Source organism: Aulonocara stuartgranti, assembly GCF_965226115.1.
Source record: "Aulonocara stuartgranti genome assembly, chromosome: 19".
NCBI lineage: Eukaryota > Metazoa > Chordata > Actinopteri > Cichliformes > Cichlidae > Aulonocara > Aulonocara stuartgranti.
Window position 1 is genome coordinate 24,549,641 of NC_138955.1, and position 12,720 is coordinate 24,562,360.

At 38.1% G+C, this 12,720-nt stretch overlaps 2 protein-coding genes across 2 annotated transcripts; one reads left to right on the forward strand and one right to left on the reverse strand.

Annotated features, from left to right (window-relative positions):
* Positions 1-1,126: 1,126 nt before the first annotated feature.
* On the forward strand, positions 1,127-6,436 carry fam216a (family with sequence similarity 216 member A). Its single transcript, XM_082517270.1, has 6 exons — positions 1,127-1,336; positions 1,440-1,467; positions 2,703-2,818; positions 3,040-3,166; positions 3,380-3,556; positions 5,539-6,436. The coding sequence occupies exons 2-6, from the start codon at positions 1,464-1,466 to the stop codon at positions 5,658-5,660; spliced, it is 546 nt and encodes a 181-aa protein (XP_082373396.1). The 5' UTR covers positions 1,127-1,336; positions 1,440-1,463; the 3' UTR covers positions 5,661-6,436.
* A 1,621-nt stretch (positions 6,437-8,057) lies between these two features.
* Positions 8,058-12,718, reverse strand: vps29 (VPS29 retromer complex component). Its single transcript, XM_082515698.1, has 4 exons — positions 12,632-12,718; positions 9,901-10,092; positions 9,232-9,467; positions 8,058-8,549 (listed from the first exon to the last, which is right to left on the reverse strand). Exons 1-4 carry the CDS (start codon positions 12,632-12,634, stop codon positions 8,432-8,434), a joined length of 549 nt encoding a protein of 182 aa, XP_082371824.1. The 5' UTR covers positions 12,635-12,718; the 3' UTR covers positions 8,058-8,431.
* Positions 12,719-12,720: the final 2 nt, after the last annotated feature.

The following is a 12,720-nucleotide window of genomic DNA, read 5'->3' on the forward strand; positions in this document are numbered from 1 at the left end:
TCTGTATCTACATTGGACACGAGGCTGAATTTTCTTTAGCTTACTCTATAATGTGCAAATAATCTTGTAAAATATTAGCTCCCTTTATTTATTTTTCAGTCACCCAATTGATGGTGCTCAGTCTTTCTGTTACGCCATCACACTTTACAGTTGCCTCTGTGAGCCAATGAAACTGCCTGCATTCAAATTTTTAAATTTTCCTGCAGTTGTTGATGCTGCTTGCTGCAAACCGTTTACCTCAACTAATTACAGTCGGCGTGTCTAATTCTGCAAACCTTGAGGAAATTTCCATTACAAATATTTTATGGAGAGAAAGCTGTTATGAACATGGCGGGGATTATCCCTACATGGGCGTGCACAACAGCAAGCAGACGATCTGGATAATCCCCTCACTGCCGGCAAACTTGAAAGGTAAATGGTAAAACAGTCACAAGTAGTCTGCATTTTTATTTGATGCATGCTTTAATAGAATCAATCTGATTGTTTGGGTAAAAGATTATTGCATGGACTGAAAATACAATTTAACACCCACTGACTCTCTGGAGTATGAGGTGTATTTTTACAACTTGAAATTTGTTTACACAAATATCTAACTAGGAGCTGAGTCGTCAAGAGATAAAAGAGCTCCAATAGTTACATGAAAGTACCGAAAATACTGTACAAAGCTTCGCTGTGGGGACAAGAGCTCACCTTATTTATGGCCCTCTCAGAGTCTGATAGCTTCAAATGTATGCAGAAGATTTTATTTTTCAAAAGAATTATGATTGTTTAAAAATGTTGGATCTTTCCAGGAAAGAAAACTGCAAAAACAGGACAAATGAACAAACAAAGAAATCATTAAACATAGACATACAAAGGGGGGGAGGCCATGAGAGTACCATGGGAGTGATTCACAGGGACTGATTTGCTTTTAGAGCAAGCCTCCAGTAGCCACTAGAGTAGTGCATGCGTAAAACAATATAATAACCACAGCCCAACGCGGCTGCTTTTTTCCAAGGATCTCAGTGTACTCTTTGTCCATGTTGAGCATTACAGGACATCTTTAAGTTAACGTTACCAATATTAATTTAAACATATCTTTCTTTCAGTTTATAATTGCAACATCTTTGAAAGGACACGCCCACTGTTCAAAGTCCTTAGATCAGACCGCCTCTTTTCTTTAATTATCTAGACTGGCCTCAGCGTGGACGATATGTGTTAAAGGTAAGGTAAACTGGCTGCTGCTGCTTGTGCACGGACTATTTGGCTTTGTGTGCCGTTTCATACTGAAAAAGCAAGTGAAATCTGCAGAAAACCAGGTGTTGCATGGGATCAATCATAATGAGGCTATGCCAAGGTAAAGTAATGTTTGAAATGTAATCCATGCCAAAGTGAACATGCCATCTTTATTGCATTTATTTTATTTTTATGTTAATATAACTCATACATTTCTGTTGCAGGTTTATTTTGATGCATCAGTGAAAATGGGTATGTGTAAATTTTTGCATATCATTAAAAATGAACACGTGAGCAGTAAAGTAAAAAAAAATGAGCAGATTTATGAAGAAACTCACACGGTGACGCCACTCTACTGAACCCTTCTGCATATTGAATCCATTGTATCGTGTCTATTTCAGTCTTTTTCCTTGGGTTAGATTTCAGATATGCATGTGCTACTTCCATGGTTAAATAAACCAAACATCTTACATCTTGTCTGCACTGAAACTTGAGAGGAAGGTTTTTGTTATTGAGGACAAGTGGAAACCAGGTGAAATCCCACACCTGAATCTGACCGGGGTCAGGCCTGATAGGTAACAGGAAGAAAGCTCACTTGTGCTGATTTTTAATTAGAAGTCCTTTTGGTTTGACAGTGTAACTGAGCCCATGTGCAAATCTCTGGGTTCTTGCAGACTATATAGACTATATTCCAGATGACCTAATATGACCCTGGTCAATTTGACCTACTGCAAAAATTTCCCTTAATTAATGTTCATATCAAATTTTGAACTACAGATCTATTTAGAATGTATAAATACCTGACATTAATACATGGATGAAGAATGCTTAATTAATAAGAATTAATGAGGTTTCTCTTTACTATAAACCACTTTATAATCTTATAGTAAATGTATTTTGGGTCACTTAAGGAAAAGTCATCAAATTTCAGGTTAAAAAAAGAAGATTTATGTCATTTTTACAGCTGTCAAACATCAAAATGGGTCAAATTTGTGTGCAAGAATTCCAGAAAACTCCAGAAGTCTTTGAGTGGATTTTAAGCTTTTAAAATCTTTTATTTGAGAGTCCTTCATGGCACAAAATCCAACAGGAAATCATCTGAAGAACCGAACCCAACATCCATTAGTTAACCAGTGTTACATTAGTTAAATAAGTCAATATGGCATAAAAATTGTCATCTTTTTGTCTTCCGTTTTAAATTTTCATTTTTGAAATTACAGACACGATTATTTTGCATCTCCTATTGGTCAATGTGGAGTCGCTTTGAGTATCTTTGTAGCTATTTTGCATCTCTTTGTGGTAACGTTGCCTTTTGTCACAGTCACAGAGGGGCGGGTCAGTACCTGTGCATTATTTCCTGCTTGATTTATTCAGTCTCTCTGTTTCACCTGAAGCTCCATAGTTCCTCACATCCTGCCTCTAAGTAAAAATGTCAATTAGCCTCAAATGCAAGTTTTTCCAAATGTCTGTTTTCTATTTACTAACAGAATTTCAAAATAGTGCTGGAAACGTCAACAGCGGTTTGAAAATCAGCAGACCAGCTGATCAACGCCTAACAGCTATACAAATCCCCACAAGTGTGACTACAGCCTCATTTCTGAAGGTAAACTGTTGATCGTATGGGCTATAGACCATTTTTGTCCACTATCATCAGCAAATAATGTGCCCTCATCATAGTCAGAGGACTTTAGAAGCACTGGCAAAAGCATACATTTCTGTTTCTTCTGTAACTTCTGTAACATCCACACCTAAATGTGTTTGCACGTGTGGATTCATATGTTCGGTGTGGATCCCAGTGAAAAGTGATCTCTGCCTGCCTCTTAGCATGCAGCACTAACACCAGCTCAGAGGAAGTATCTGTACAGCATTGCAGCTTCCTATAGCACTGAGCATGTCCGGCGCCTCGTCACCCAGCACTACATGAACGTGCAGTACAGGTGTATACGAGCAGGTGAGAAGAACCAAAACAAAATAAAATAAATACAATTCAGATGTAACTTGTTGTTGTGTGCTATCTCTCTGTTTTTCTAAACTGTAAACCACTTTCACTGATAAGCATCTGACTTATCCTGTTACAGTCCTTTACAGTGAGTCATTGAGCAACGGCTGAGTAACGGCTTTCACACTGTGGTTTGTTTTGTATATTTGTTTTGTCTTTGTGTAGTCATAGACTACAACCACAAAAGAGACATACTTTTTGAGGCTTCTGTGGCCTCACCTGAGAATGACAGAGAGGATCATCTATCAAAAACACAATCGGAAGTTTCTTCAGGGTCAAAAAACAAGAGCAAGACCAGTGCAAAACATTCTAGAAAACCGTCCCAAAGAACAGAGAAGCCAGGTGAGATGTGAGCTATCAAGTGATAGCTGAAGTTACAATATTTTAAATATCCTAAGGATCATCGCTTTATTTTATCCCACCTTATTTCCCTTTTTAATATGTCCTTCTAACACCCTTACGCCTTACGCATCTGAACTAGTCTGCACATGTAGATAATTATAGTTGTCACGTATGGAGATTTTGAAAGCACTTAACGAGCAGCTCATTTCCATGTTTACTTTTCAGACTTGCAAAGAGTTAAAATGAAAACTTTTTGCCACAATATTTAGCTCATCTTTATATTTTTTAAAATGTAAAATATAAGAACCATCATTTCATGGTAATTTATACTGTAAAGTTCCCAATACATTATAGATAGGAACTCGAGAATCCCAAGCAAACAACTGGCAACAGTGTGGAGAAGAAAAAAAAGAAAATTCCCCTTGGGTTGGAAAGTACCGACTAAGGAAAGCAAAGAGAGAAAAACACTGAGAAAGGGAAAACAAAAAAAGAAAAAACTATTAATTTAAAAAAACATAAATAATATTATTTAATGATAAAGAATTCTCAATTCAATTCAGTTTTATTTATATGGTGCAAAATCACAACAGCAGTTGCATCAAAGTGCTTCATATTGTAAGGTTAAGATCTTACAATACAGAGAACTTAAGAAGACTTTATTCAAAATGAGAACATTGAAAATGTTTTTTAAAAAGAAAGAGAAGTCAAAACTTTTAATGTAACATATTTGAAATTGCAGGTCCTTTAATGCATCTGCATCAACACATAGAAAGGCTAAGAAGTGCACATGGTCACAAACACAGAGAAGGAAAAGTCCGAGGAGCAAGTCAGCAAAACATTTGGAATTATTTGGAACTTTCTTCAAAAATGTTATATTTTAGTTTACAATCATCTGTGAACTAAAAATTCACTGGACACTTTATTAATTACACCTGTTCAACTGCTCATAAACACAAATACATGGGAATATGCACGCATAAACACGCAAACGGTGCCAAGTCACTGCATTAAGGCACATGGTTAAATAACCTGCTGAAGTTCACACTGAGGCTCAGAATGAGGAAGGAAGGATACTTTTGTAACTTTGAACATGGCATAGTTGTTGGTGACAGATAGGCTGGTATTTCAGAAATGGCTGATCTACTGGGATTTTCCCACACAGGCATCTCTAGGCTTTACAGAGAACGTTTGAAAACGAAAATCTTCAGTGAGAGGCAAAATGAAAATGCCTTGTTAATGTCAGAGGAGAATGGCCAGACCGATTTAAGCTGATAGGAAGGCAACAGTAACTCACAAATCAGCTTATTTCAATCCAGATATGCAGAAGAGCATCTCTAAATATACAACACATCAAACTTTGAGGCACATGGGCTACAGCAGCAGACTGGGTGACACTCCTGTAGCTAAGAACGGGAAACTGATGGCTCACCAAAATTGGACAATAGAAGACTGACAGATTTTGGAGTATTCAACATGAAAGCATGGCTCCATTCTGCCTTGGATCAACAGTACAGGTAGATGCTAGTGCGAGGATATCATTTTTTCATGTTTTTCTTGGCACACTTTTGGTCTTTAGTACTAGCCAAGCATTGTGTAAATGCCACAGCCTACCTGGGTGTTGCGCATGTCTGACCCCTTTATGAGCGCTACATCTCCATGATAGGGTATCATGTTATAAATCATGTCAAACTGGTTTCTTGAACATGAAGATGAGTTCACTCTACTCAAACGGCCTCCACAGTCACCAGATCTCAGTCAAGTAGAGCAATTTTTGTAGTGAGATGGGAGATTTACATCATGGATGTTTAGCAACATGAACCAAAGCTTCTGAGCAATGTTTCCTGCACTTTGTTGAATCTTTGCCACAGAGAATCAACATAATAAGGCAGCCAGTGAGAGTATGCCAGTTACCAAGAATATTATCAACTATCTTATAAATATTCACTTTCTTCTGTAGAGTTAAACATTTCATTTTTCGCCAGGAGCCAGGATCAGACTGTCGGATGAGGAAGAAGAGCAGGGAGGACCAAATGATTCTCTGAGTGAATGTCTGAGCTCCCTCTCTGTGGGAGGATGGGACGGTGACAGCTTATCTGATTTGTGATTCTTTTATAATAATATAGTGACGCTTTCTGCTACTTAAATGCCACAAAATGCAGTTTCCAGTATATATACTGTATATACTGATCAGACACTACTGGTGTTTAAAGGAAAGCTTCAGGAATTTTGAATTGAGATTTTCACTTGCATCTAGAAATTGTTTACAGTTATCTGGATCATGCATTATTTGTATTTGTTGAAATAAATACTCTGTATGTGAGCTTCTAAATGTACAGCTGTGTCTTAGTTTTGTGTTAAGTTAGAATTCCTCCTTATCAGAATGTGTAACTGTTTTTCTTTTTTCTTTTTTTTAAAGCCTATTTAAGCTTTAAACGATGTTTTATGCATCTGCAAGATCAGTTTTTGTAAGACGTAAAGATGAAGTTAATGTAGCGCCCTCTGTGACTGGGGGAAATCCTTTGGAAGACTTGATTTCCATGAAGTCACGTGATCACTACCGTTAAAGAGAGGAATAATGGGAAGTGCGTGCCTGTGCTGGCGTGCTTAGCGCTTGGTGCTGGCCACAGGCTCATCACGAGCAGATACTGTTTCTTTGGCTGCTTTAAAGAAGAGTTTGCTTTCATTTTTCATTTCCTTGGCTAAATGAAGCCGACTTGGATGTTTTTTTCTTAGTGTTAACGGAAAAAGTAAAGCCTTTTTCCCCCCTTTTTTTCTGCTAACACAGGTTTCCCATTGTTGATATGAAACAGATGTTTTGGGATGCATTAGTTGCATAAGTACCTCTGGAATTCAGGAAAGTTTAAAATCTTCAAATTCTTCACGTGAGAGAGGCATTGATGATATGCTGAGGTCTGATAACTGTATTATTTTTTTTATTTTCACTTAGAATAAAGTCATTGACATCTATGTTCTGCATGTGCAATTCTTAAATGTATATGTTTATAGTTGTGTGTGACTGTCTCTTTTGTTTTATCTGTTTAGGAACTTGTATTTTCACTTTAATAGTCACTGCTATTAATTTCTACTCATCTGTTTTACAGTCCTGTGCAAAAGTCTTTAGCCACCCCATCATTTCTTAATATATTTTGCAAGAAAAGGCAGCTTTCCTGTCATTTCTTTGGTGTTCAGGAATAGTTCTCCGGGCTTCTTCAAGGACATTCAACTCTCGTCTTTGGATGTTGGCTGTTGTTTCTTCTGTTCTCTGCCAAGATGATCTCACACTGCTTCAGTAATGTTCTGGTCTGGGGTTTGGGAAAGGCCAGTCAATGACTGATGGGGGTTTTCTGTCCGGGTATGCTTTTACTGAATTGGCAGCGTTTAGGATTATTGTCCTGCTGAAAAATGAAAGTGCTGCCAATCAGATGCTTTCTAGATTGTTTTAAATGGTGGATTAAAGTCTGATGATACTTTTCTGCTTTCACATTTCTGTTAATTTTCACAAGCGGCTGATTAGAACCAAAAATTTCAGATTTCGACTCACCACACCTTAAGACCTGTTGCCACTGATTTTCAGTCCACTTATTCATCAACTGAAGAGTCTCTAGCCCCGTGTCAGGTCTTTGCTGGATTTTTTTTTTTTTTAATTTCTAAAAGATGAGTCATATCCAAAAAATGTATGCTGTAAATAGATTTTTTTAGACCTGCCACTTCTTCTTTTGTCCTCTACTGGTCCAGTTTCCCCAAATTTGTGAAGGCCACACTGCACACTGTGCTGAGATATGCCAAGTTTTTAGCTGATAGCTTTTTACGAATCACATTCTTTCGTGCAAAAATACTATTTCATGTCTGTCAGACTGCTTTCTTGGGCATTTTTCATAGATTTGCCAAGTTGTCTGTTATGTGCAGAGACAACACTGGTTCATCACTTGAGTTAGGGGCCTTTTTTAAACTATTATTTAAGGTAACCTGAAACCTAATGTATCCTGCTTATGTTTGCCATGGCCCCGCCAATAATGTTATTATGTGGTTCAAAGACATTTTAATAATCATTTCCACCTTTTTGTAATCATGATTTGTACCAGGTGTGTTATTTAATGGGGGCATAACTATTTTTATTTAGACAATACTATAATATATGCAAAGATGATCATAATTCCCTCATGGCAAAAAATCAATGCTTTGCAATTTTCAGAGAAGCAAACAGCTTTGAGTATAAAAGAGCGATGTACACCAAGCCAGACAGAGGTTTAAACATTTCAGTAGCCTGAAATCAGGAACAGGGAGGCTTTTTCTGTCTGTGTGGTATCACAAAGCTCCAGTATTATGTGCATTGATACTTAGGGGGATTTCTTTTTCAAATAAGCACGTTGCGTTATCCTCAAATTTTTCAAGACAGAAGAGTAAAAGTATAAATAAATTTGAATTTCCCAAATGAAATATCAAAACACTATTTACGCACAGCTATTACTGCTGTCAATATAATTTAACACACAGCAACAGATGGAGTGAAATTACATCTTTATTGTGGGAAAGAAATGAATAAAAGGAGGCTAACTACAGGAAGCAATGGCCTGTTACATGTACAGGATGTGAGGAGGGTGTTTATTAAAACAACAACAAAAAAACCCAAAGGAAAAAAAAATGGCACCCAATATTATTGCATTCTCTACAATTACCAAAAGACAGCTCAGGTATAAGCAAATGCTGATGACATATAAACAATATAATACACAGGTCTTTTAGAGTTAACTTACAGAAGTCATAGCATTAACACTGTGGTGACTCTGAGGGAGCTGCCGCCCCCTGGTGGACAGGAATGAAATATAATCTGAGGCTTGTTAATGCAAATTTTTCTCCATCTCTTTGTGCTCTCCTTTAAGATTTCTTGTACTCAATTCGCTCCACCTTGACGTCATCGCCGATCAGCTGATAAACGTACGTGACCACTGTAGATGCCTGGATGTCCATTAATACAAAAGAGGGGATGATGTTGCTGTGAGAGAGAAAAAAAACAGATGCATTTCTTTAATTACACCCAGTTTAATGAAAAAACCTTTAACTGCAAACACCTCAGTATTAAAAACATCCACAACAGTGTTTCTTTCCTAGAAGATCTGTGTTAAACGTAAATGCTTTGAGCGGGATTTACAGAATTTCAGTTGCTGCCATTACGTCTGTGTGGATGAGAAAATTCAGAGACAAATATCTAAAGACCTCAAACATCAATCCAGAACTATCTGCATGGAGATCTATTATGCGACATGAGCAAAAATCTGTTTTTGTTATAATGTGGGAAAACTAGTTCATGTTAAAAGATGCCATAATTTGGCTTGAAGCAATCAGTTTTCTTAGTTGCTGATGATCAGTTCTCCAATTAGAATCAGTTATCAAAATATGAAATTGTTCCAAATATTCTACTACTTTGTCTATAAGTGTATCTTATACAGTGCTCTTTTACTCTACTTGAGCACTCAAGTAGAAATGTAACTGCTTTCTATCTAATATTCACATTTCAATAAGAGAAACTCTGGGTTCAGTATCTTGCACCTAGATACTGATACTTTCGCTGAAGCAGCCAGGGTTCAAACCACCAACCTTCCAATGTCAAAATCATGAAAACATGGCTAACTCGCCTCCTAAATAGAGCTCAATTCATGGTTTATATTGGCTCCCACCTTTCCAGGGCGCTGTAGGCTCCAGTTGCAGAACCAGGGTTTATGTAAAACTTATTTTCATTCTCAAATGCCTCAAACTTGTGTGTGTGCCCAGAGATAAGGATGTCAACGTCAAGTTGTCTCTGGAGGAGTGCCAGGCTGGCCATGTCGCCCCAGGGGATCACTTGATGGCCGTGGATGAGTCCAATCTTAAACTGGCCCACTGTGACCACCTTCTGCTCTGGGTAGTTCAGGTTCTGAGAAAATATCAGGAGGACAAATGAGAGATGGGAAAAACATGGAGTAAAGTAAGTTTTATACACTGCTTTTATCTGACAAGTCCAATTATGGAATAAAGTACTAATTATACACACATTTAAAACAGACAGCAAATGGCAGAATGAGCTATATTTAAAAGATGTCGTGTCCTCAATGGGATCATTTTTGAAAATCATGATCTACATGGATAAATCTCAGTTTGAGAGAACAGCAATTACAATTTAATTACAGAGCAATCAGTCTTTAGGAACAGCAAATGATGTTCTTCATCAGTGCTATTAATATGCAGAAACACAATTTGTAGACATAATTTGAACCCTGTTTTTGAACATTCTTTGAAATAAAATTGTTTTATGGTGATTAGTATGTTCTACGTGGTTTATTTTATTGTTCACACACACAGACGCAAACCTCATCAAAGTCTCCTCTGACGATGTGGACGTCCCCAGCGAGGGTTTTCAGGTAGTCATAGCTCTCCTTGGTGCAGAGGTTCCCTGTGCAGAGAATGTGCTGGATCTTCCCCGGCACTAACAGTTTTTTGAACTTGGCTGGCAACGTGTTGCATCGGTGAGGGATGTGCAGGTCACCTAACACCAGGACCAACTGATATCATCGCACAGACACACACAGACAGGTTAGTTACCCACCGATGAGCTCTCTGCCATAGCTGAGCATTTCATTTTCCCAGTGGGCCAGATTAGAAAATGGGACAGCTGAGAAGGGGCGCACCAATAAGCTTATAAAGAGATAAAATTCATATTGAGCAGAGCCGAGTTCAGCTTATTGGTGTGGCACAACAATCCCAATTTCTCATGTGGTCCCTTGAAAAGAAATTTATGCCCCATCCCTGCTACAGCCTGCATGCTGCAGCATAAGAATACAGAAAGGGGAAGTGGGCCGAGGACAGAGCCCTGCGGGACGCCACTGGTCAATTCTGCAGGAGAGAATAATGCAAACAGATTCCACCATAACCGCTACACTCCTCTGTTAGTTATTGTTAAATTCTCCTGTACTTTTTTCAGAACAGTTTAATATTATTGCACAGATTAATTTAGTACAGTGGATAAACAGGTTTCACTCAAAAAGCTCAAATCTGGGGGAAAAAAGCAACAGTTGTGAGTAAAGATCTGACTAAATTGAGTGTCTGAGTCCAAACTGGGCATTGTCCAGATTGAAAACCTATTTTTATTCCCTGGCTTTTAACTCTGTAGGAAACTGACACCTTCTTATTTATTTTATTGTATGTAATGATTTTAAGGTATTTTTAATTTGGTAGTTGTTTTGATCTGTGTTGTTCAGCACTTTGGTCTGCCTGGTGTGTTCTTAAAGTGCTATACAAATAAACGACGATGATGATGATGATTGTGAAAGTAACTTTCGACACAACTGGAAGACAGCCCACGGCAGAAAAATATGGTTTGAATTGGCACAGCTGGATTTCAGACGCTCAATGGCAGATAAAAGAGGTAGTTATGTTTTTACACTGCACCAAGAGTCTATGAGAAACAAACACCATTAAAACCGGGAGTTTATATTAAACATTAAACCTACAAATATTTTTAACTACTAGCCAGCACAGAAATTCTGAGCAATGGCTGTGATCGTATGTGATGACTTGGGTAGAAAAAAAAGAAAAGTCTGAATTCAACTGGTGAACATTAAGACAAACCAGGACTGATGCACAAAAGTATGTTAGACCATGTTCAAAATTTTATATTACAATATTACACTTGATCTGAATTTGTGCAATCATGTTATCTTCTGTCCTAGTAAAGACCAGTTTACCCTCTCTAAAAACAGATGAATCCCCCCCCCCCCCCCCCAAAAAAAAGAAAAGATAATATAATTTAGTAGTTTAGACTTTGAAACATCTTTAGCTTCCTGCTGTGTTACGTTTAGTGGATTTCTTGTAACTGATTAGTGTCTTATTAATATTGCTTAGGCAACAGTTCAGTGCACTGCAGTTGCTATAGGAGCAGCAGCTACTTGTGCAAGAGATGCAGAAACAGCAGACCTCTGGGGCCGTGCAATCCCAGTCCCATGTTAGTGAGCCAGGCAGAGGAGCGATCAGAAAACAGGGATCCAGGACAGAGCGGGAACACTTACCCGGTGACCAGCCTGGTTGTTTGGAGACAGGCAAAAAAGGCAGAGTGCGGTGGTGGGGTGAGATAGAGAGGAAGGCATGATGTGCGTGGAGAGATCAACATGAGGCGTGATCAGAGATTGGGGTAAAGAAATACAAAAACAAAATTTTAAAAATGAAAATAAAGACAAGAAACAGTGGGGACAAGAAGGGGAAACTGAAATTAGAAATTAAAAAGTGAATGGATTAAGTAGACAGATATTAATCATTCAAACAAACCAAAAAAAAAAAAAGGTTAAAACAACAATGTGGTTGAAACAGTTGTTAATGGTCGATGGTTAGTGATAATCATTAAGCAAAACATATTGTAGTCGCCTGACAGTGAGCAAATGAAAAATAATGCGGTGAAGCAAATTAAATAGATGGCTGCAATTAAGCTCTGATGAATCGTCTAGTGTCGAAGTATTTGTGTTTATAAATATGTCGAACTACAGAACCTGGAAATTATAAAACATAACAAAATGAATGTAGTCCTATGAGTTGTAGTTCCAAAGTAGCAACAGTCTTGTTTAGCTGGGTTATTAAATAAATAAATTTTAAAAATGACTGCTCATGTGCGGGCTGCTAGCTGGATGATAAACATTAAAGCAGACCAGGAAAGTGCTTCGTAAAATCGTAAGATGAAGTGTTAGCTCTATTAGCTCCGGAAGCTAACTCATTGACAAAAAGGGAAAAGTAAAAGAAGTCGTTATATCCATCAAACACATAACAAAATGATTCACGAACAAGCAAGACACACTGGGAGCCCGCTGTGCAATGGAAATGTGTGACTTTATGGGTGTTTGCAGTTTGTTCCGGTGAATTTTGGAGACTAAATTGCTCAACTGTCATGTGATCCGTTGATCCATCTCGGAACTGAGCTTTAATGCAACACAGCCTGAAACTGAAGCCATGATCACGGTCCCTTTACGTCGACAGCTAGTTTCATAAAAAGTCGAGCGCTCGATACACCGAATGAAAACGTGAGAACCCGTGGCCTTTTCGCCATTTCATACTCACCATCTTCAATGTTTCGGCTTGCAGGCAGTCAAGTTGAGGAAGCGCCTACGCACGTACAGCGTCACGACGTCAGCCAATGGGGAACGAGG